The 23,818-nt window shown below is 38.5% G+C and overlaps 1 protein-coding gene across 1 annotated transcript in view; it reads right to left on the reverse strand.

Annotated features, from left to right (window-relative positions):
* Positions 1–2,310: 2,310 nt before the first annotated feature.
* LOC135115222 (uncharacterized) overlaps positions 2,311–23,818 on the reverse strand; it is a 159,609-nt gene continuing 138,101 nt past the window's right edge. The window contains 7 exon segments of the mRNA XM_064031765.1: positions 2,311–3,735; positions 13,300–13,386; positions 16,893–17,036; positions 18,670–18,754; positions 19,721–19,876; positions 19,878–19,906; positions 23,304–23,502. Of these exon segments, the coding sequence (XP_063887835.1) occupies positions 3,614–3,735; positions 13,300–13,386; positions 16,893–17,036; positions 18,670–18,754; positions 19,721–19,876; positions 19,878–19,906; positions 23,304–23,502 (822 nt within the window). The 3' untranslated portion in view covers positions 2,311–3,613.

Below are 23,818 nucleotides of genomic sequence, written 5' to 3' on the forward strand. Positions count from 1 at the left end.
GACTAAGATACCAACATTTTTATACATACTGATTATGAAACACTACAAGAGTACATTTTGTTTATGAGTTCTGGTCATCCTCTTCACCCAGCAGTTCCTCCCAACACTTGCTCAGTAAACCCTGGAAAAAAGAAAAATTTACTGATTACATTACAGTACTTTGTCTCTTCCTGCCTATTTGTCTAAATAACACACAATCATACCTTTTGTTAGCATCATGTGTGAAGTGCTTATCCAGAGCTGTTTGTACCTCCTCATTGTTTGTCATGGAGAGGTGGCAGTATGCTGAATATTTCTTGCACTTCTGGTTCTGCATCATGCAAGAATAAGGAACGTTTCTGCGGAACACTAGTAACTCTTGTTGCATCCAAGTAGAACTGGAACCGTCTTCCATCGGGTAGCCACAGATACATGATCCTCAGACATCGAGAAGGCTGGTGGCTGCTCCACGTCCAGGGGCATCCTGTTGATTCACCATAGGTAGCTGACTAGCTGCTGCCGTGAGTCGTCACCGCTAGTCGCCAGTTTTATTGTATATGTTACCACTCAGCTCTTAAGGTTATACGACCAAAGTACGCAGCACTTGCAACACACGTTATGTAGCACGACATAACCAATAATCAGACAAAAATAAGACTCCAAACACGAGTTTGAGCCAAGTTATATATATATGGACGTTCACAATTCACGTGGGACACCGCCAGCTGACCGCCATAGCACCGTCCCTGAGTGGAGCAGGCAGCTTAAGCTCACCTGCTGACCGACATTACGCCGTCCTTGAGTGGAGCAGCCAGCTCAGGCACAACTAACCGCCATGGCATCGTCCCTGAGTGGAGCGGCCAGCTCGGTCTCAGCTGACCGCCATGGCGCCGTGCCGCACCGGAGCAACCAGCTGATCACCGACTGTGTCCAATGTCACGCATTACCTGTCATTCTCTGCTGGCGCGGCACTCACTGTTGGCACTCAGGCTGGCTCACAGGTATACAAGCGGGGCACCCAAGGCTTGGTGGGACAAGAAAGCCTTGGTGTGGAGGTAATCTTCTGTCCAGAGATAAGCAGCGAGACGCCAACTTGCTTCAGTCACTCAGTGACCCAACTGCGCAACGCGCATCCTTTACCAATGTGGAACTTGGGGTTGTTCGCTCTCCGGATTCGAAACACTTTTGCCTTCATTTCTGCCACTTTCAGTAGATGTTACACGGGCTAGGAGTGGTTTTATGGTTCTAGTGACAGATTAACAAAATTGCTACATTATCAACATGAGAAACACTCTGAAAATAGTCCCGGTGAGAGAGCGAAGCGTCTCTGAATAAGGCCCTTTGCCTGTGTGACTAGGCTGCATTATTTTGTACTGAATTTATTAAGTAAAAGTTAGGCCAATTTATTTCTTAAACATAATATGTATAATATAAATACTGGAAACGCACACTCTCCCACAAGGATAGCCCACTAAAAGTTTTCTGTGACGTATTTCCAGTGGGGCACCTGTGAGGCAATATCAAGACAGCAGTCAACAATATCCTTTCTTTTTATTATTTTATTGATTTGTTTCCTCCTTCTTCTTATCTTCTGTATATTGGATTTATTATCATTAACATTTTTTTATTCATATACAGTTATACATATTTTTTTTTAATTTTTTTTTTTATTCAAACACACACACACACACACACACACACACATGGTAAGGATGGAAGAGAAGGGGTAAGGTTCAAAAGGAAGAGGAAGGAGATATGAAATATAATGGCAAGCACGGATGTATTGTCAATAACCGGTCCTGATATATTCGTAAGAATAGGTGCTCCATGTCAGAAAACATAACCCATGCTCTCTCTCTCTCTCTCTCTCTCTCTCTCTCTCTCTCTAATTATCATGGGTACGAAATTAACAATTTGTCTTTACTCAGACATTTCAATGCTGATTATTTTGTCATTATGATTGTTTTCAAATGCAAGTTACATATTCACAGGATCAAACTTTATAACGTCATAGCAGATCTCCAAGCAACACGATCACTCGCCATTCTAATGAGAGAGAGAGAGAGAGAGAGAGAGAGAGAGAGAGAGAGAGAGAGAGTCTATCTTGTACATCACTTATGTCCACAAATCAAAACAAACAATTTTTTCACAGCAGCTATCACTTCACACCCCAGCTACTCACATCCAGGCTTACTATGACTAGGTACTCTGTTAAATATTTATTCTGTAATACTGAGTAAAAGCTCAGTGCTACACACTTCTTGTTTTCAGCAGATCTGTTCATTAATATAACACAGGATAAATGATATGTAAAGGCAATAACACATGAGACACAATATCAATTCTTTTAATCACATGTACACTAGTTACAGTTCAGTAGTTGTAATTCAATAAAAAATACCTGGCAATATACAAAAATAGTAAAAACAGAGAGAAGTCACGCTTTACAAGACTTGCATAGATCATTCTTATCAAGTAACGATAAATACTTCGTCCATAGTGTCTGCAAATCATTATGCATAAAAGTACCCTAAAAGTGAAGAGGAGGATGGAGAATTTGAAAAGGGGGATGAAAATGTACATATAAAAAAGCATAATACAGTGTCGCATGGAGGGAGGAGGAGTGAGTCCCAAGGCATCAGGGAAGCGCCGTGCTGCTCTACAGTTATTTATATACAAGTTAATGAAGCTGAACTTGTGATGGCTATGGATTCACTCCCTCCCTCTGTCAGTGTCTCAGCTAGGCCTGCCATAGAGAGAGAGAGAGAGAGAGAGAGAGAGAGAGAGAGAGAGAGAGAGAGAGAGAGAGAGAGAGAGAAAGTTTTCTCACCAAGAACTCAACAACACTAGTTTTCATGAATTCTGGACAATGGACGAGCAGGATAGCAGGGGAAGGGGAGACAGCCCCCTAAGAGCAATGAACTTAAATATGTATAAAAAAAAAGGCAAAATGGAAACAAATATTACCTTATGAGGAGGAAAAAAAATGAAGAGAAAACATTCTTAAAAACAGACTTGCCCTGGACAGGAGTGTGCTGTGTTTGCCTTTGTCTTCTCCAGGGCGAGTCTCACACCACCAGTTATGCACATGTGTACCACCATTGAGTCTGTACACACTCAGTAGGGGGAGGGGGGGTGTATGTTGAGCCCGAATCACTCACAATCTCTTCTGCCAACACAGCTCATTCCCTATTTACAGACACCGAGAAAATATTGCATGTCTTGCGAGTGAGTGCTGCAGGTGAAGAGGAGGAGGAGGTGAGGGATGCTCCTTTCCCTGGTCCACCTTCCTCCTGCACCTCCTCCTCTTCCTTCATGATGGTTGTGTGTGTCTGCAGCACATCTAAACCTCACCTCATTCACCATGACTCATATGGTTTTCTGGTCAGTGTAATTTTCAAGTCAGAAAATCATACAGACGAGAAAAGTGATGATGGCATTAACGAGCCTTCCTTCCATCCTTCCTTCTGTCCTTCCTTCCTTCCTCAGTGCACCGTGAGATCGAGACGAGACGAGACTCAAGTGGCCAGAATCTCAGGCACACGATCTCAGCAGAGGCAGATGACTGGAAGGGGGCATTTGCAGTCCCTCATTGCTCTGGTCACCTCCTTGGCCACCCCTTCCCCCGACCCCTTCAGTCCCACTCCCCCACGTACATTGCACGGGGGTGGGGCGGGGGAGGGGGTAGGTAGCCTCGGTTCGGGAGGGGAAGGCGGCCGTAGATGCGTGAGTAGGCGGACTCAGTGAAGTCAGAGTCTGGTGGGAGTAAAAGTTGTATCAGTGGAGGAGCTAGTTTCGGTTGTCTTGTGTTCATTTTTTTGCTCTCTCTCTCTCTCTCTCTCTCTCTCTCTCTCTCTCTCTCTCTCTCTCTCTCTCTCTCTCTCTCTTGGTTATCTTCTGCTTACCCTCCTTTTCTTCTTTTCTGTCAGTCTCCCAAATACATTAATTCTACTTTCAGAATCTGGCTGTATTTCATTGCAATTAATAACTGATTTTTCTCTTATGTATACAACCATGTATGTATACTTAAATACACAGCACATATTCACATAATATAATATGATTCCTAAATTTCTGACAAAATTAATGCTTCTTATTCTTTATACATAACTTTTTAAAACACCTCTCAGTTTGTCCTATTATTTTCTGTAAATGATTCCCTAGCCTCTCTCAGCACCTCTCAAATTACACATACTCCTAAGTTAAGTACTCTTTGACTTCATAACACTCACTCACCATCATATGCAAACCACTGTAATACTGTTCTACTAATATATATTTCAAGGTGTCTAGTATTCCAAATCTACTTCTAAAATAATTCCTATTACTATTACAACTACAGCCTCACACATACACATATTTGCATCATCCCAGTCCCCATCCATCATCCCATCATTGCACCATCCCCATCCTACAGCACATACTCCTATTACTACTCTTACATCCTCACTTTACACACATATAGCAGATGACAGCCACTCCATTGCATAACTCTAATGCTTTCCTACAGCATTTACTCCTGTTATCATGATTACAGCCTTGCTTTACATATATACAATAGATGACTGGCCACTTTACTATATAAATCCTATAGTAATACTCCTATACTATGATTACATCCCCACAACAAATGACAGCCACTCTACTTCACCACAGTGCCTTTCCCTACAGTACATACTCCTATTACTACCACTACACCCTCACTTCACATACACAACAGATGACAGCCACTCCAATTCACACCAATGTCTTTCTAATAGCATATACTCCTGTTACTAATATACTCTCACTTTACTTATGCAACAGATCTTTCTCACAGCACATAAGTCATTGCAACACCTACATACTTACAAAAGGCCTTAGATAGAGGAGAAACAACGATGACAAAAAGAAGTGAAATTTTTCAACACTACATACAAGAAAAGGTACATCCTGGACAGGCCAACAAAAGACAGGCAAGGAAGTGCATCATACAACAAAGACAAGAGGAGACAACATATACAATGCACCACAGACAGAGATGCTGCAGGAGTGGTAGCAGAAGGTTGTCTTATAAGTGTTGTAATACAGAGGTTACTATGATACAGGAAGGAGTAGTAACTGTTCAGCATGCAGTGACAATAGTGACAGAGGTTTGTGCCACGTACGAGGAAAAACGCATGCAGCTGTAGAGTATTAGAACACAGAAACTGTACACTTTTTAGTAATGTTCTTTTACTCCTTAGTATTAGGTCATTTTCTTTTCTTTTTTTTCTCCCATAGGTATGCAAGTTACCCATTCATTCTTCAGCATGCAACATACTGACATACGTACGTACAGATGTGCCTGCTTAGTGCAAGATGCAGAATTTAGAGATATTTATTACATACAAAAAAAGATGAATATATAAATAAATGTATAAATAAAATTATATGGAAAAGTAAATAAATAAATAAATAAATAAATAGATAAATAAACAAATAAATAAAATAAGTAAACAAATAAATATAGGTAATATATATAAATGAATAAATAAACTGAAGATAATAATACTGATATTTTCAGGAAAAATCCATAAATCTAAGTCAAAAGTTACATATACTGTTATTGTCATTCCTGAGTGTCAATATTTAACCTCTCAAATGAAAACAAACAATTTGTATTTACCCGCACTAACCAGCACAGACTTGTAAACCTGTGATATATAAGAACAGTACATCAGCAAAGACTTTCTTTTTCTTTTCTCTTCAAATGAGAGACATACAGACACAAACTTATGTACTTACAAGACTGACTCACTGAGTGACCAGCAAGCGATGAAGGAACGAATATTGGAACCTTGTACAGACACAAGAAAACGAGTGACGAGAGGGTGGATCACAAAACAAAAGTAGGAAAGTATGCTGGAAGTTGCTGAGTAATAATAATAGAGTAATTGTACAAATAATGAAGGGAAAAATGGTAGACTGAAGAGCACCACATGAAAATAAATAAATAAATAAAAAATTTGCAGGGATAGAATACATACTTTTCTTGTGTTTTCCAGCAACAATGCACAAAAGATTCAGGACTAACAAAGGAGCAAAGTGCCAGGCTGTGAAGTGCTGGACTCACAGAATGGTCTAGACAGCTGAGTCAGACCTAGCTTGATCAAGGGAGTGAGGCAGCCAAACAACAACAAACAGTGAACAACATAACATGGACTTCCATTTCTTTCGTGACTGGGTTCAGGAAATTTAAGAGTAGCCTGATACAGATACACTTAACTGAATCAAACCTAACTTGAGGCAGCTAAACAGCAATTTATGGTGACCAACATGGCATGGACCTGAATTTCTGTTGTGACTGGATTCAAGAAGTTTACAAGCACATAGGTAAACTTAACTGGTTTCAAACCTAATCTGATCAAAGAAAAGAGACACAGCCAAACAGCAGCTTGCAGTGACAAACACAGAACAAACTTAAACTCCTTTTGTGCCAGGATCAGGAAATTTAAGAGTGCAAAATTACAAGTATGATTCACTCTCACAAGAAGAATTTGTGGATCTCTTGAAACCAAGAGTGGTGCATGTGTGCTCAAATTAGTGGTTTACAGCCTTCATCACATCAAGTTGAGAAGTGTCTTGGCATTGTTTGCTGTATTATTCTGACTCAATGAAGACCAAAGAACAGTTAACATAATTTTTCTATCCCAGTACAGAGGCTCACCAAGCACATGTCTTATTGTGGCTCACCAGCATGTATTATATTTGTCTCAAGGAAAATGAAGTTTACAGAACAAATTATAGATGACTAATATTCAGTTTTCAGAGTTTTCTGTAACAAGTATAATCAAGAAAGGAGATTTACAAAACTAATGGTAGATGATTAATATTCAGTTTCCTGTAGCAAATACTGTAGCATTGAGAAAACCTACATTACAGATACTTGTATAACTAACAGTATATGTATAGTGTTCCTTCTTGCAGCAAACAGTGTTCTAAACTTACGGTAACATGGAAATCAGATCAATAGCGTTGAAAAGTTATGCAACACCACAAGAAATCCCAACCAGTTTTCACCACATCACACACTCCTTCACATTCTTCACTTGATTTAGTAACCACTTTGTACTGAAGCAGAGGTTAGGTGCAGTCACTTACACACACACTTTCCCTCCCTCCCTCCCTTCCCTCCACAAGTTATCTATGTACAGTGATCCCTGGCACACTCACAGACAGCCCCAGCCAGCCTCCCTTCTGCCCTCACCAGCGACAGCCAGCCAGCCAGCCCAGCAAGCACCACTATTACACCAACACGGGCAAGAGTTGAGGCAGGCAAGGAGAGGGTAGGTAGGTAGTGGGTGGCTTACCTACTTCATTCTCGGAGAGGAGCCTGTTTTCTTTATTTTCCTCTCCCTCTTTTCCTCTCTTTCTCTCTTTCTCTCTCTTTCCCTCTCTCTCACTTTTGTGTCCCTCACTATCTCTCTGACTTCACGAGCCCCAGTAAGATTCCCACTCAGTTTCTAATAGAGAGGAAGGGAGCGCTGGTTAGTGAGTGGGCAGTGAGTGGGGTGAGGGGGAAATATCACAGTGCAAACTATATTATTCTTAGTTACTAATATATAAATTAATTGCTCTTTTTATTATGCTTAAAAGGTGGTGCATATCTTGTGTTGTGGCGTCGAGGGCAGAGGAGGAGGAGCAGGAGGAGGAGGACATTAAAAGATTGGTGATAGGAGAAGAAAAGACAAAAGGGAGGGATGTAGAGGTAAGAGGTTAGGATTATGTTATAATGAAGAAGTGTATCTGAGGTTGGTCAGGTTGTGAGGGGTGTGGCTGGGTTGGGAAAGAGTAAGGATGTGGGAGAAATAAGATCATGGGTATAGGGTACATGGAAAGAAATGGGGAGGAAACTATGTCAAAGGGAAGGAGTAATGAAGGAATAGGATGCATGGCTGGGAGCAGATAGGATGTAGCAGGAGCCTCATTACGTCTGAGTCCAATTGCTGATAGAAAGATAAGGATAATTGGGTGAAAGAATGAGTGTCTGTCTAACATCCCTCCATCAGTTCTGTCACGAGACAAAAACACAAAACAAAACAAGACAAAAGAGAGTCACAAGTCTTGCCGTGAGTGTCACACAGAATTAATAATGTCTAAGTTGGTATTTTTTCATGTCTTGAGCTTGCAGTCACAAAGAGAGAGAGAGAGAGAGAGAGAGAGAGAGAGAGAGAGAGAGAGAGAGAGAGAGAGAGAGAGAGAGAGAGAGAGAGAGAGAGAGAGAGAGAGAGAGAGAGAAACTAAAGTTCACACATCTTATGAAGTGAACAGTATACATACAAGTCTTAATGAACAATTAACAGTAAACAACTCCTTAAGATCAAGTGTTTACTTCTTAATGGACAAGTGCAGTAATCTAACTTAATGTCAGATATACAAGTAATAATACACAAACAGTCTGAAAGTACTTATAGTAATGTCTGCAATTTGAGCCATAATTAGTACTGTACAAGTCTCAGAGAATAAGCAATGACCAGTAACAGTGTCCATTTGGTGGTAATATATGTAATGTATGTATTAGTTCACATGTACAAGTAACAGCACACATGTGGTCTTTCAGTACTTGTAATAATGTCCACATTTTGAACTGTAATTAGCACTGTACAGGTCACAGGACAAGTAATAGCAAGTTACATTGTATATATTTCAATTTCCTTCAGTAAAGTTCATCTCTAACCTGAGCAGCTAATCCCATCCCTCTCACACTTCCCTTCTCAATTAAATGTCCATATTTTGATTCCCTTTAGTACAGTTTGTCTCTGAGCTGTGCATCTCCTCATCTCTTTCACAATTCCCTTCTCAAATAACAGTGTGTATATTTACATTCCCTTCACTACAGTTTATCTTTGAGTTCTGCATCTCATTTAATCTCATTTACAATCTCTTTCTCATCATTATCATGTCCTACCACTGTTCTACCTGCAGTATTTTTGTGAAGTAGTTTATTGTAGTCAAACATTGAGACTGAGACACCATGAAATTGCACTTTTATATTTATTCACTGGATAATATTTTCCTTTTTATTTGAGGTTGATGTTTTAACTGATTGTATCTGCAATGAAACTGCATTATTCATATTTATCTATAGAAAACTCATCTTTTCTTGACATCTACCATAGTGTATGGGCTACCAACATTTCCCTCTATTGTATTTCTTCCTACACTTTCTCTTCCTCTACCTCCTCTGTTTAACCTGTGTTGTTCATATTTATTTGTCGGACAATCATCTTTTTTTCTTGATATCTTACCACAATGGATAGGCCACTAACATTTCCCTCCCATTGTACTTCCTCTTCCTAACTCCTCCTTTTAACCTTGACTTCCTTTCCCCATGTCTATGTAGGATTCAATCTTTCTGACACCTTTCCTACACCAGGCCAGTCATACACATCCCCCCCAACAGTATCCTCTTGAGTCCTCTCTTACACAGTCTGTCCACCTCTGCTGTCATCTTTCTCTTGGTCTCCTGCTTTGCACCTCTTTTTCTATCTCTCTTCTGACATACAGCTCTTCCTTTCTCATCGCATGGCCAAACCACTGAAACCTTTTAATTTATCTATATGAAAGTAAGCAGTTCTTTTTTCAGTTATTTGTAAGTGATGTGATACGTTTTAATTATTTCTTTTAGTTGAATAGTCTTTGTACACATTTAACTTCTCTCTTCTCTTCACACAGCCAAACTACAGCACCCATTTTATTGATCTGTAAGGAAGTGTTCATTCATTTCTCAGTTGTATGTATGAATATTTTCTGATACTGTTTTTCATTGTTTTAAGATGGACAGTCTTCATTATGAAACTGCCATTATTAATTTTAATACATTAATGTTTCATCAGGCCTACAGAGTCTAAAATAAGTGGGATTGTTGATTTCTTCACATCTCGAAGCCATTCCACTTCAGTTTCACAATGATACCATTCTTGAGATTGCTAATTTCATTCTCAGAACACCCCAGTTGAACATTAGGTACCTTCATACATTAGTCTCAGTAGCAGCCACACACGTACAGAGGGCTCAGCTAAATCGCTCACTTCAGTTTCACAATATTACCATTCTTGACACTACTAATTTCACTCTCAAAACACCCCAGTTCAACAATAAGTAGCTCCACACGTTGTTAGTCTCAGTAAGCTGTTAGTCTCAGTGTGCTGTTAATGTCAGTAATAGCCACACACACAGTGCTCGGCCAAATCAGTAACAAATCAGTCATACGGGTTAGTCACTTTAGTGAATGAGTCGTCCTGTTTCCAGTTAATTCATAAAAAAACCCAGACTAAAATATTATGTGTCAGTATCAAGATGAGAAGGCTTCAATGAAAAAGAGATGGGAAGAGAAGCTAGACTGTCCAATAAAAGAAATGAGAACTTTATACTGTTTCATATGTTAAGCAAGAAAAAAAAAAAGAAAACTACCCAGTAAAAAAGAATTATATGAAGAGAAGACTGTCAAATAAATAAAGATAACATATTTATAGTATTCTATATGTCAACTAAGAAAGTAGAGAAGACTTTCCAATGAAAGAAAGAAAAAACAGTATATCTGGACAGTTTCATATCAAGTAAGAAGAAATAAAAAAAAATTAAATTAAAATAAAGACATTTAGGTTTTGAAACACTGAATTGAATGTGTCATAAGTGCAATACCTGGTCAGTAAGTCACCAAACAGTCAAGCTAATACACAACTGACTTTTAAACAGGTTTGCGAGTCATCTATATTGCTCTTATACATCTACACCCAATACTGTAGTCAAATAAACAACTATTTACACGAATATCATTTTTCATAGTTCTCTTATGATCATCCTTGCTAAGTCATGTCCGAGAAAGGCTCAGTGCTGTAGTTAGTTAAGAAGTCCAGTGTACATACATATATCTCTCCTCTACATGTCTGTCTATTCCTTCACAGTTGGAGCCACAGCAGCAAAGGAGATAGGAAGCTTTGTGCGGTGGAGTCGTGCTGAAGCTGCTGTCCATTCCTGCACAGTCAAGGCCACAGCAGCAAGAAAGACAAGCTTAGTCAAGAGAAGAGTATGTCTGTAGATGTCTGCAAGTGTCTTTCCCTCAGTCATGTCCACAGCAGCAAGGAAGACATGCTTGGCAGAGTGAGGGGGGTATGTCTGGAGATGTCTATAGTCTTAGTCAAGAATATAATGGGGACCAAGAGTGGTGAGTGTCCATAAGAAGTCTGCAAGTCTTTGAAAGAAAGAATGATCAATTCTAGTGTGTGTGAGGAAATGTGTTTGGAAAATGTGGGGATTTTAAAAGGATGGGAGTGTGGAAGAGTGAAGAGAAGCATGTAAGAGAAAGATGAGGAAGTGGTAAATGTGTCTTTTGAGAAATGTGGGAGTTTAGAAAGGATGGAGATGCTTGCAGAAGTGGGAAGTGAAGAGAAACATGTAAAGGAAAGATAAGGTAGTGGAAAATGCTTACTGGAGTGAGAAATGAAGGGAAAAATATGGTGATATGATAAGAAAGTGAGAAAATGTGTCTCTTGGGAAATGTGGAACTTTTAAAAGAATGGGGATGCTAACTGAAGTGAAGTGAGAAATGAAGGGAAGCATATAATGGAAAGGTAAGGAAATGGAAAATATTTGTTCAGAGAAAGAAAAAGAAAAAGATATTGTAAAACTGAGATCTATATATTGGTACATAAAGATAGAAAGAGAAAGAACAAGTCCATAGCAATAGAAAGATAAATTAAAGGGAAAGAATAAAGACTTTGAGTTCAGGAAGGGGAAGAATAATTGACACAAAATAGATTGAAAAGAAAAGGAAATCCATTTAGTAGAAGAGGATCTTGTCTAGCCATGAATATAGAGAAAGAAAAAGGAACAGAATATGAAAGTTGCAGAAAAGAAGAAAAGAGGGAGAAAATAGATGATATAACTGAAGCAGGGAATAGGATTGAAAGGAAACAGTCATAAGGAGGAGGAGAAGGAAGAAGAAGAAAAAAGAGAAGAAGGAAAAGAAGGAAAAGGAAAACAAAAAGGAGAAGGAAAAGGGAAAGAGAAGGAGGAAGATGAAGAACAGATCAACAGTCATAAAAGAAAAAAAGACAGAAAGAAAAAGGAACAGAATATGAAAAGGAGAACAAAAAGGAGAAGGAAAAGGGAAAGAGAAGGAGGAAGATGAAGAACAGATCAAAGTCATAAAAGAAAAAAAGACAGAAAGAAAAAAAGAGGGAGAAAATAGATGATATAACTGAAGCAGGAAAGAGGATTGAAAGGAAACAGTCATAAGAAGGAGGAGAAGGAAGAAGAAGAAAAAAGAGAAGGAAAAGAAGGAAAAGGAGAACAAAAAGGAGAAGGAAAAGGGAAAGAGAAGGAGGAAGATGAAGAACAGATCAATAGTCATAAAGGAAAAAAAGACACAAGTAGAATGAGAGAGAACACTGATGAAAATCCAAGATGAAGGGTATGTATGTATGTATGTATATATGTATGTATGAGGGAACACTGAATATTGAAGCACAGGGAACACAACTGTCAGTGTCTGAACATGGAGAGGGGGGAGACAACAAGACTGGAGGGACATGCAACAGCTAACCAGTAAAATGACTCAGCTACAGAAAAGGGAATGTGGACAGTGAACTAAGTAAGGCCTTGGAAATCAACATGAGCGTGCTAGCATAGGGGGAGAGAAATTAAATGCCTGTTCAGATTGAAACTTGACAAAATATACCTCAGCTTCCTTCTTGAATCAGTGAGTACCAGAGGAGCAATCAGATTGAAACTTGACAAATAAATCTTGAATTATGACATTGAATACCAGATGAATAAAGAATCAGTGAATGTTGGGAGGTTACCTTAGCTTCCTTATTGAATGTTGGGAGGTTAAGCTAATCTCTTTAGCTTTAATTGGGGAACAAGAGGGAGGACCTAAGTAAATTCACCAAGTGTACCTGAACAGACATGATTTGATTATATCATGCCCAACTTTCTCCTGACAGAGCTTATTTCAAATTGGCTCATGCAAAACTCTAACAGTGGCATTTATAGTGAATGGGAAGGGAATATATGCTCTGAGAAGTCACAATATTCTTATCTATGTGACTTTAGGACATAAAGAGGAGAAAGCATGATAAATATGAATGAAAGTAGCACAAGGACATAAATATTCAATTTTAATAAGAAATGCAAAGACTGGAGTATGGGCCAATGGGGAGACACAGGAGGGGAAACATCAATGAACAGTGGTGAATGAGGACTGATGAGCATGAGGGTGGTGATGGTGGAGGTGATGGTGACAAACAGAGGGCAACAAACAGGTCCTGCGAAGGCTGCGGGAAACACACTCACCATTCCTCATAGGGACAGACGGGACCCAGGAACAAGGATTTCTCTCTAGTCTGTGAATATTTTGCACTTGGTTCTGTTGCAAGAAAGCTAGAAGAGAAAAAAAATAAAGAGAATGAAAAACATGCATAGAGAAGGTGCCATAGGGACAGGAGCTGCTGTGCTTCCTGCAGATGCCCTTAAAGAAAACAGTGACACCATGAAAACCAGTAACAGAAAACGAGGTGGTGGCTGACAGCTAGTGTGCAAGAAAGAGTTGAATGCCAGATGAAGTTATGCAGTTTGCTTTAATACTTATTTTCATAATTTTCAACACAGCCACCAGCTCATCCAATGGCCAACAGGTGACCAAGAGCCTCCACATGTAAGCCGATGAGCTGCTGCAGAGACAGAGAGGAGCAGGAAGGCACAGGGATCAAAGAGGAGCAGGAATGGGATGAACCTGAGGCACCAGTAGATGACTGAACTGCTGCTCTGATGAAGGCCACATGAGATGAGGCGAACTCTATGCAGACTGACATATTATTTCAATTCATGTATAAATAGGTACCTTAGTTATATCTAGGTGCTGTTCCCTTTGTTAGTTAGTATAGAAGATATGCAACTATTATTCCTTCTTAGGCAAACAGATGGCTGGTAGAGAGATGAGTGACAGAGGGAGAGTGAAGGAGGATGAGTGAATATCAGACAATGTATGATTATAAGATCTTAAAATTTTTGAAACTTTTAATTAAGTAACAACAGGATGAGTGAATAAAAGTATTTAATTCCATCTTACTGAATACTTGCATTGACAAATATACCTAATTCCATCTTACTGAATACTTGCATTGACAGTATCTTTAAAAGGATCTGATATTGTTGACACCTCCTGGCCTCTGTTCTGCCTTCTCTTACCTCCCTCATATAACTAGCTGTGATATACAATGTCTGAATATTTTTAGTATTTCATTTTTTTTTTTTTTTTTTTGCATTGACCTGACAGGTGTTTGTTTCAACAGAATGTCTTAATAGATTATAAATGTTTTACTTTTTTTCTTACAGAGTTGATAACTAAAAGATTCTCAGCAAATTAGAAGACTTGATATTGAGGAAAAGCTGTAAGTGGCAGGTTGTTTTGATGACTGAACCATGCCTGTGATACTCAAAGGGAAAGATATGAAAACTTGATGATGCTATTAATCTCAACTAGAGGTTAATAGAGCATGATAACAAAAAAAGGATCGGGTAGGAATGAATAAAAATGGTAGTGATGATAATACAATTGAAAAGGATGATACCATGATGTCCTATGATATCAGCAAGATTGAAAAAGCAACAGCAATAATGATGATGCCTAATTAATGCAGTGGTGCACCTCAGCCTTCAACCTCCATGCTTCAAGAGACAGCCTGCTCTACTGGCACCTCAAGAGTCACACCCCAAGGCATCTGCTGCTCCTCAGTAGAAACCAATGAATGAAAAAAATCCTGATACTTATGGAATATACCTTAAAGGAGCATTTAGGGTGTGCACCACATTTGGTAACACTTTTTAACACAAGAAAATAAATAATAATCAGATCATGTTGGAAATGAGAACAAAACCAAGAAAACAGACAAATTAAGACAATATGAAAATAGAAGTTAATTCCCATATGGAAGGACTGCACTGAGAAATATATATATACACCACTGAGAGACTGTGGAAAAGTAAACTTAAATATTATATAATACAGTGAAGTAATACATATATGCACAGAAACAAGATTTGAAATGTGAATCAAGAATAAACTGCATGTTAAAAATAACAAGTGACAGGTTGACATACAAGAGTTTGTCCTCTTATAGAAAAGATTAAAAAAGGCACAGAAAACGTAAAGAAGGGGTCTGTGCACACCTCAGATAATTGTATTGTGAGATTAATGATGATATATAAAACAGACACAAAAAATGCATCTTTAAATACAACTTTTCCCCACATACTAATGATGATTAATGGAAAGAGTATATACACAGCAAAACCAGCAAAATCTCTTCTTGCTTGCTAAGGATGTAAGATTTCATTCCTTGGATCAAAAGTGATGGAAATATTCTCTTAAAAAAATATTATATTCCTTACTCAATATGAATTAAAACTATATGGAAATGTATGAAATGTATGAGTATTATTTATGAGTATTATTTATAAATATTATTGGGAAGAGTAAGAGATGGATGAGTGAGTGAGTGAGTGAGTGAGTGAGTGAGTGAGTGAGAGTGTGTGTGTGTGTGTGTGTGTGTGTGTGTGTGTGTGTGTGTGTGTGTGTGTGTGTGTGTGTGTGTGTGTGTGTGTGTGTGTGTGTCAGTGGGTGAATAAGTGTTTGATTGAGTAAGTGAGTGTTTGTGTCAGTGTGTGTGTGTGTGTGTGTGTGTGTGTGTGTGTGTGTGTGTGTGTGTGTGTGTGTGTGTGTGTGTGTGTGTGTGTGTGTGTGTGTGTGTGTGTGTGTGTGTGTGTGTGTGTGTGTGTGTGTGTGTGTGTGTGTGTGTGGCCTGCAGACAGTCAGTCAAAGTCAGTACACCAGTCTGTCAGTCAGCCGGTGAGTCAGTCAGTCTGTCAGTCAGCCGGTGAGTCAGTCAGTCAGTCAGTCAATGGCTTGTTTAAATAGTCCATGAAAAGAAACAAAGAAGTATCTCTAACATAAGTAATCAGTCAATAATCAGTCAGTTCACCTTCCTTTTGCCACTTAGGTAAACAACAATTACACTTAGACTACCCACCAGTCAGTCCATTCATACTCACCAGTCAGTCAGTCAGTCAGTCCAATGTACAGTACTGTGAATAAAATATGTACAGTAATTCCTTATATCAAGTCACATGATGAAGCACACACAAAGCTGGCAGCAGTCAAGGAGGAAAAAGATAGAAAGTAGTACAACAATACAAAGAAGATGGGAATGAAAAAAAAGAGCAATAACAACAAAGTAAAGAAAAGTGAAAAGAAAAAAAGAAAGAGCAATAACAATAAAGCAAAGAAAAATGAAAGAGAAAAAATCAATAACAACAAAACAAAGAAAATCAAGAAAGAAAAAAGAGAACAATAACAGCAATGCAAAGAAAAATAAGAAAAAGAGTAATAATAATAACAGTGCAAAAAAAAAAAATCTCAAAGAAAGTGAAATACAAGTTAAACTAAAAAGCTTACAAGAAAAAAAGCAAATCATGTAAAAAAAAAAAGAAAAACAGCAGAAAATATGGAAATGTGAATGAACTTGAGTGAATGAAGAAAAAAAACAGATATTCAAGAGAAAGTTAGATTTGTGAGAAAATAAACTAGTAGAAAGTTTTGAAGGAAAATGAAACTTACTGCAATGGTGTTAAGAATCGGCGAAAGTGTGCAAAAAATTAAGAGAGAGAGAGAGAGAGAGAGAGAGAGAGAGAGAGAGAGAGAGAGAGAGAGAGAGAGAGAGAGAGAGAGAGAGAGAGAGAGAGAGAGAGAGAGAGAGAGAGAATCTTAAGGCAGTCATGTCATAAGAAAGGCTTTTTGTCATTTGTGTGTGTGTGTGTGTGTGTGTGTGTGTGTGTGTGTGTGTGTGTGTGTGTGTGTCAGTGGTATATGTGAGTGCTGTGGGGCTCACCCATGCCAGAGTCGTAGCTGCGGGTGTGCCACATGGGGTGGGCTGGCACGGGGTACTGGGCGCGGGGCGGCTCCTGTTTATCCTTCGACTTGGACTGAGCAAAGTTGGGGATGCGAGCCCTCAGCCCGCAGTAGTAGGGGTCGTCTGCAGGGACACAGGGGACATGTTAAAACACTGATAGGGTAGTGAAGGTTCAACGAAAGTCACTCAGACCTTAATGAATAGAGATCATTCATGGCCTGATTGTACATGAAGTCACAGGGACCAAATATTGTGTTATTGTACTTTGGCAACCTAATGGACTGAAACTATTCCTTATCAATATTAATAAAGCTAACAAAAAATAGCTAAGGTCTTATTGATTAGTGATAATTTAGGCCTGTTTATAGCTGAAGTCACAGAGACCAAATCTTGTGTTATTGTACTTAGGCAACTTACTGATTGAAACCATGCATGTAGTACACTATAGGAATTAATTATCACTATTAATACACATACACTCATGTAGACATACCTTAGTGCACTATGAAAAAATGCACTATGAAAAGAGTACAATAACATACACAAACCTAAATATTACAACATTAAGGATAATCTACACGAATAAGGAAAATATTCAGAAATAATTATCAGTAATAAGAAATACAGGCACACATGATTTGAACCACACACACACACACACACACACACACACACACACACACACACACACAGAGAGAGAGAGAGAGAGAGAGAGAGAGAGAGAGAGAGAGAGAGAGAGAGAGAGAGAGAGAGAGAGAGAGAGAGAGAGAGAGAGAGAGAGAGAGAGAGAGAGTAGCAAAAAAAAAATACAAAAATCCAGGCACACATGACTTGAAACACAATGAGAGGGAAAGATGGGATTAAAAAAGAGAAAAATATAGACACTTGATCTGAAACAGTAACAGAGAGATGGGAGTCTAAAAGAATAAGTTATACAGGTATGCATGGCTTGAAACATAGTGAGAGGCAGGGATCAGATGTACAGCTTGTGACATTTGGGGACTCAAGGACACAGAGTTAAGAGCCATGAAGCAATTATAGGGACAGGAACAGAGAGGAAGAGGTTCAGTTAATAGCTCAGGAACCCAGGATGTTTTGAAGGGCAGGTACTACACACAATGAAAGGGAGACTGGAGACAAAGAGGAGGTGGTAATTAAATAGTCTAACACAAGGAAGTAATGCAATGATTTAGATGATTCCAGAACAAAGATGAAAAAAAAACAAAAAACAAATCAAAGAAAAAATGGAGGAAATACTTATTAATTGATAACACACACACACACACACACACACACACACACACACACACACATGATGAAAGACTTAAAGAAAAGGAAATACCAACATTAGAAGAAAGAAGTGAGAGAGGAAAGACTTAATTGCAATATATAATTCAACAGAGAGGACAGGAAAGATTTATAACAGGAACAAAGAGAGGCTGGATAATTGAGAGGACACAAAGACACTTAAAGAAGACATGTTTAGATGAGAAATAAATAAATAAATAAATAACTGAATAAATAAGTAAATAGATAAACACAAACACAAACAGTTCTCTGAGGTGAAAATAAGTTAACAACATGACAAATAGAGGAAAAGAAGCAGAAATAAAAAAAGAAATTCTCCATAAATAAATAATGAATGGCTTGAAAACATTAAGGCTTACTGTAACTCTCTCTCTCTCTCTCTCTCTCTCTCTCTCTCTCTCTCTCTCTCTCTCTCTCTCTCTCCTCTCTCTCTCTCTCTCTCTCTCACCATATTTGCGGTCCTTGGCCTTGTTGTTGTTGTTACGGGACTGAATCTTCCTGAAGGCATTTTCATCAAGAGCATCATATTCAGCCTGAAGGAAAGAGGAACATTAGAGGCTGAAGACAAACATATACATAAGAATTAACCTGTTCACTGTGACATTCAACAATTCCTTAGATCAAAAGCACAGTATAATATGAAGGCATTCTCATTAAGAGCACCATATTCAGCCTAAGGGAAAGAGGAACATTAGAGGCTGAAGGCAAAGATACACATAAAAGTTAGCTCTTTCAGTGTGACATGTAACAATTTCTTAAACTAAAAGCAATGTACCATTCCTTTGCAATTTTTCCATGTCTAATGTTTAGAGGTGGCTGTGGAACCAAGGTGAAGATTGTCAGAATGTTTTGTGGTTAAGGAAGGATGTGTCAGAAGGCAGTGAAAGGGTTTAAAAGGAAATACATAATACATAAAGGATGAAGAAGTATAGAATAAATGAATATATAAAAATACATTTATCAGAAGAAAACAGACAATAAAAACACAATGAATAAATGAATACATATATGAATAGACATGTTTATATACATAAGATTTGAAGATTCACTAAGGAATACACAATGGTTAAGGGGGATATTTGAAAAATAAATATGTAGAATGGCATTTAGAAGAATTATAGCTATTATAAAAAAATGGCTAAGACACTTTGGAATAAATAAGTACATATATACATAATAACACATATGTAAAAAAAAAATATATATATATATATATATATAATCAACAAATAAAACTCAATTTTAAACATGACTTTATACAGTGTTCAATAAAATGCTTACTTTCCATGAAGTTATTTCAGTGACTTAGAAAACAGCTCCATTCAATTACTGATTCAAATTTGGCATGTGGAGGACTTTATATAAATAGAATTCACCTGATGAAAAAAAACAATCTCTCTCTCTCTCTCTCTCTCTCTCTCTCTCTCTCTCTCTCTCTCTCTCTCTCTCTCTCTCTCTCTCTCTCTCTCTTTCTTTCTCTCTCTTTCTCTCTCTCTCACCTTTCCGTTGGACCTGGATACAGGGCCGGGGTATCCTGGGGCATCGCGTGGGGGGAGCTTGGGTGGCTTGTCCTTGCGGTCCTTGACAGAGGATCCCGAGGAGGCTCCGGACCCTGCCACACTGTAGGGGTCCTCGTCAGGGAGGGGGATGCGGGGGCCGGTTCCTGATGTTGGGCACCACATTCACTGCAGAGGAGGGAGTAAGAGTGAGTGGAATGGGACACTAAGTGTTTGATTGAAAGGTAAGGCGTACACTAAATGATAAAATTATACAAATTCTAGAGGAGGGATGTAAGAGTAAGTGGAAAGATGAAATGGGAACTAAGTAATTGATAAAAGATACAAATTCTAGAGGTTCATTAGAGAAATTTCAAGAGAGAGAGAGAGAGAGAGAGAGAGAGAGAGAGAGAGAGAGAGAGAGAGAGAGAGAGAGAGAGAGAGAGAGAGAGAGAGAGAGAGAGAGAGAGAGAATGAAAAATAAAAAATTACACATTAATTTGAGTGATCTTAAGAGAGAAGGAAAAAAATAAAAGATTAAGAGTGAATGGAAAAAGAAACAAGTAATTAATAAAAAATACAACTTCTGAAGGTTTATAAGAGTAATTTTAAGTAAAGAGAGAGACAGAGAGAGAGAGAGAGAGAGAGAGAGAGAGAGAGAGAGAGAGAGAGAGAGAGAGAGAGAGAGAGAGAGAGAGAGAGACAAAGAAAAGATTGCACATTCACTTGAGACAAAAGAACATAAGATATAAGGGAAGCTGCAAGAAGCCATCAGGCCTCCACATGGCAGTCCCCTGTATAAAACATGCTTACCTATATCCACCTAATCTTTACTATTAAATCTCTCTCTATTCTTAGCCACCAGAGACTTTTAAAGAGAGAGGAGTAGGTTTGTGAATAGGAGAGAGTTGGGAAAGGATGAGGGAATGGGGAGAGGGATAGATGGTGGGGACTGATAAAAAAAAGCTTGTGAGTAAGAAAGGATGGGGGAAGTTAAGAGAAAGAAACTGAAAGCCTGAAGATTAATGAAGGAATGGAAGGAAAGGAAGAATGAGGAAGAGGAAAGGGAAAGGTGAGGGAATGAAGAAAGAAGAAAAAGGAAGAAAATTAAAAGATAAGGAAAGGGTGAAGAAATGGAAAGACTGGAGAAAATTAAGGGAATGGAGAGGAGAGAGAAAGAATGAAAAGAAAGGAAAGGAAAGGAAAGATAGATTGGAGAAAGGACAGGATGGAAAAAAATGGAAAAGATAAAGAAAGAGCAAAGAAATAGAAAGATTAAAGAAAGAAGGAAATGGAGGAGAAATGAAGAAAGAGGGAGACAAGAGAAAAAGAAAGAGGGAATGAAAAAAAAAGAAATAGTGAAGGAACAGAGAGGCAAAAGGAGGAATGAAGAAATGGAAAGGTTGGAGAAGGATGATGGAATGGAGGGAAGGCAAGGGAAGGGAAGGCTGAGGGAATGGAGAGATAGGGGTGAAGGGGTGAAGGAAAGGAAGAGTGAAGGGTAAAGGTGAAGAGGGAGGAAGGAGTTATGGCAGTGAAGTGAAGGTATGTCATATGTGGGAGTGAGTAATGGGAGTGGGGGAGTGATGGGAGACAGAGAGAGAGAGGGAGAGGGAGAGTGGGAGGAGATAGTATGTTAGAAGAAATAATAAAAGACAGTGGATAGTGAACAGAAAGGAAAACTGAGTAATTAATGAAAGGTAAAAAATTTCTAAGAGGTTCATAAGAATATTCATAAGAATATTTTTAAGTTAAGAGAAAAAAAGAAAAGAAAAGATTACACATTCTTAAAAGAGAGAGAGGAAAAAAGGACTGAGAGTGAATAAAAGGGGAAAGTAAGTAATAAATAAGAAAGTATATAATTTCTAGAGGTCTATATAAGTAATTGTAAGTTAAGTAAGATAAAAGAGAAGAAAAGACTGCACATTTATTTGAGTAATACTATTAAAAGAATGAGAGAGGAGAGAGAGAGAGAGAGGAGAGAGAGGAGAGAGAGAGAGAGAGAGAGAGAGAGAGAGAGAGAGAGAGAGAGAGAGATGAGAGAGAGAGAGAGAGAGAGAGAGAGAGAGAGAGAGATATTACACATTCACTTGAGTAATGTTAAGAGAGAGAGAAAAAAATACACATTACAATAACAAAAAAAAATGAAGCAAGTCACATTAAAACAACAAGACTATCAAGAAAAATACAGCAAAAATCATATGCTTTCACTTTTCAGACATGAACTAATAACACAAATTAAGGCAAGTTGCATCATCATTTTCTCTCTCTCTCTCTCTCTCTCTCTCTCTCTCTCTCTCTCTCTCTCTCTTACTCATTTTTTTACATTCCAACAATTGACCTAGATACATTACTAGCGACCTGACCTCTTCTGTTCTGTTCTATTCTGTTATGTTCTGTTCTGGCAACACTTCACAACGCTCCTATTTCTCTGTCATGCATCAATAACAACAGTAACAGTAACAACACTCTAGTCTAGTGCACTGCTTACCTTTCCTACTTTTTACAACACTCATGCAAACCTGAATTCTTGTTGTGGTGCTAATCTTCACCTCAGTACATCCATGTATATAATCTTTCTTTGGTCATGACCCTGCTAACCTGAATTCCCAGTGTAATTACTATGTACCTCTTGTTCATCATCTTTATCTGGGTGGCTGCTTTGTGATTATGTTGGCTAATGGGGTAGTCTTGAACCTTGTGTCTATGATGATAGTAAACAGGAGGGTGTAAGTAAATGAGGGAAGGTGCAAGAAGTCATCAGGTCTACATGTGGCAGTCCCTGTATGAAACATGCCTATCGATATCTACCTATTTATCATTTCTGTCTGTAAATTTGTCTATGTTTCCTACCGACTCTGCACTGACAACCTGATTACTGAGTCTATTCCAGTTATCTACCTTTCTATCTGAGGACCAATTTCTTCCTATTCTTTTTTTTTTAAATGTAACTTTACTAAGCTTGAACTGATTATTTCTTGTCCTATTCTGATTACTGAACCTGAAGATTTTGTTTTGTATTGGCTTAGCTTACTCCAGATATATGACCATAAGAAAACATGGGAGATGCCTACATGTGTCAGTCCCTGTATAAAACGTGCTAACCTACATACACTTACCCTCCCTGTCTATAAATTTATGTAATCTTCTTTAAAGCTCCTTAATGTCTCAGCATTGACAACCTGATTACTGAGTCTAATGCAGTCACCTACCACTATTTGAGAACCAATTTCTTACTCTGTCCTTTTAAACTCTAACTCTATAGAGCTTGCAACCATTACTTCTTGTTCTATATACTGACTGCCTTCCTCTCCATTAATTAACTTATAGAAAGAAACAGGGTAATAACTCAGCATGTTTACATTTATAGCTATTTGATGGTGGCAATTTTATCATAAGCTTAATTATCATAACAACTGATCATGACCCAGTCTATACTAGAACTTACAGCTCTCTCTCTCTCTCTCTCTCTCTCTCTCTCTCTCTCTCTCTCTCTCTCTCTCCTCTCTCTCTCTCTCTCTCTCTCTCTCCCCATCCTACTAAAACAACAAACCCATCCACAAAGACTAAACAAAACAGCATTTACCTGGTGGGAATTTACTCTTGAGCATATCCATGGCGACAATGTTGATGATCATGACCCAGATGGGGCAGTCGAGGAGGTCTGGCTCGCTCTTGACAAAGGCGATCACACACACACACTGGGACTCAAGCTTGGAGCGGTCCGGGTACTGGCGCCGCATCTCCCGTTTCACGTTTTGCTGGAACTTGTTGATGTCGAACAGCTGCAAGGGGTATGGGAGGTCAGAGAATTAGGGAGTTGTGGATGACTGGAATGCTCTGGTTGTTGTTAGGATCATGTTTGGAAACACTTCATCTCCACTACTTTCAAAAGGCTCTAATTAAAGTCATAAGGATGTTTTTATGGTCCTAGTGACACACTGACAAGATTTCTGCATTATTAACATATATATAGCCATTGAAAATAATCATGGTGAGAGAGCAAAGTGGCTTCTGAGTACAGGCCTTACTGCAAAGTCAAAAGAGAAGAAGGTTTAAATGAATATTACAGAAATTCATGGATAGGGATAACAGATGAAG

Source organism: Scylla paramamosain, chromosome 2, assembly GCF_035594125.1.
Source record: "Scylla paramamosain isolate STU-SP2022 chromosome 2, ASM3559412v1, whole genome shotgun sequence".
Lineage (NCBI taxonomy): Eukaryota > Metazoa > Arthropoda > Malacostraca > Decapoda > Portunidae > Scylla > Scylla paramamosain.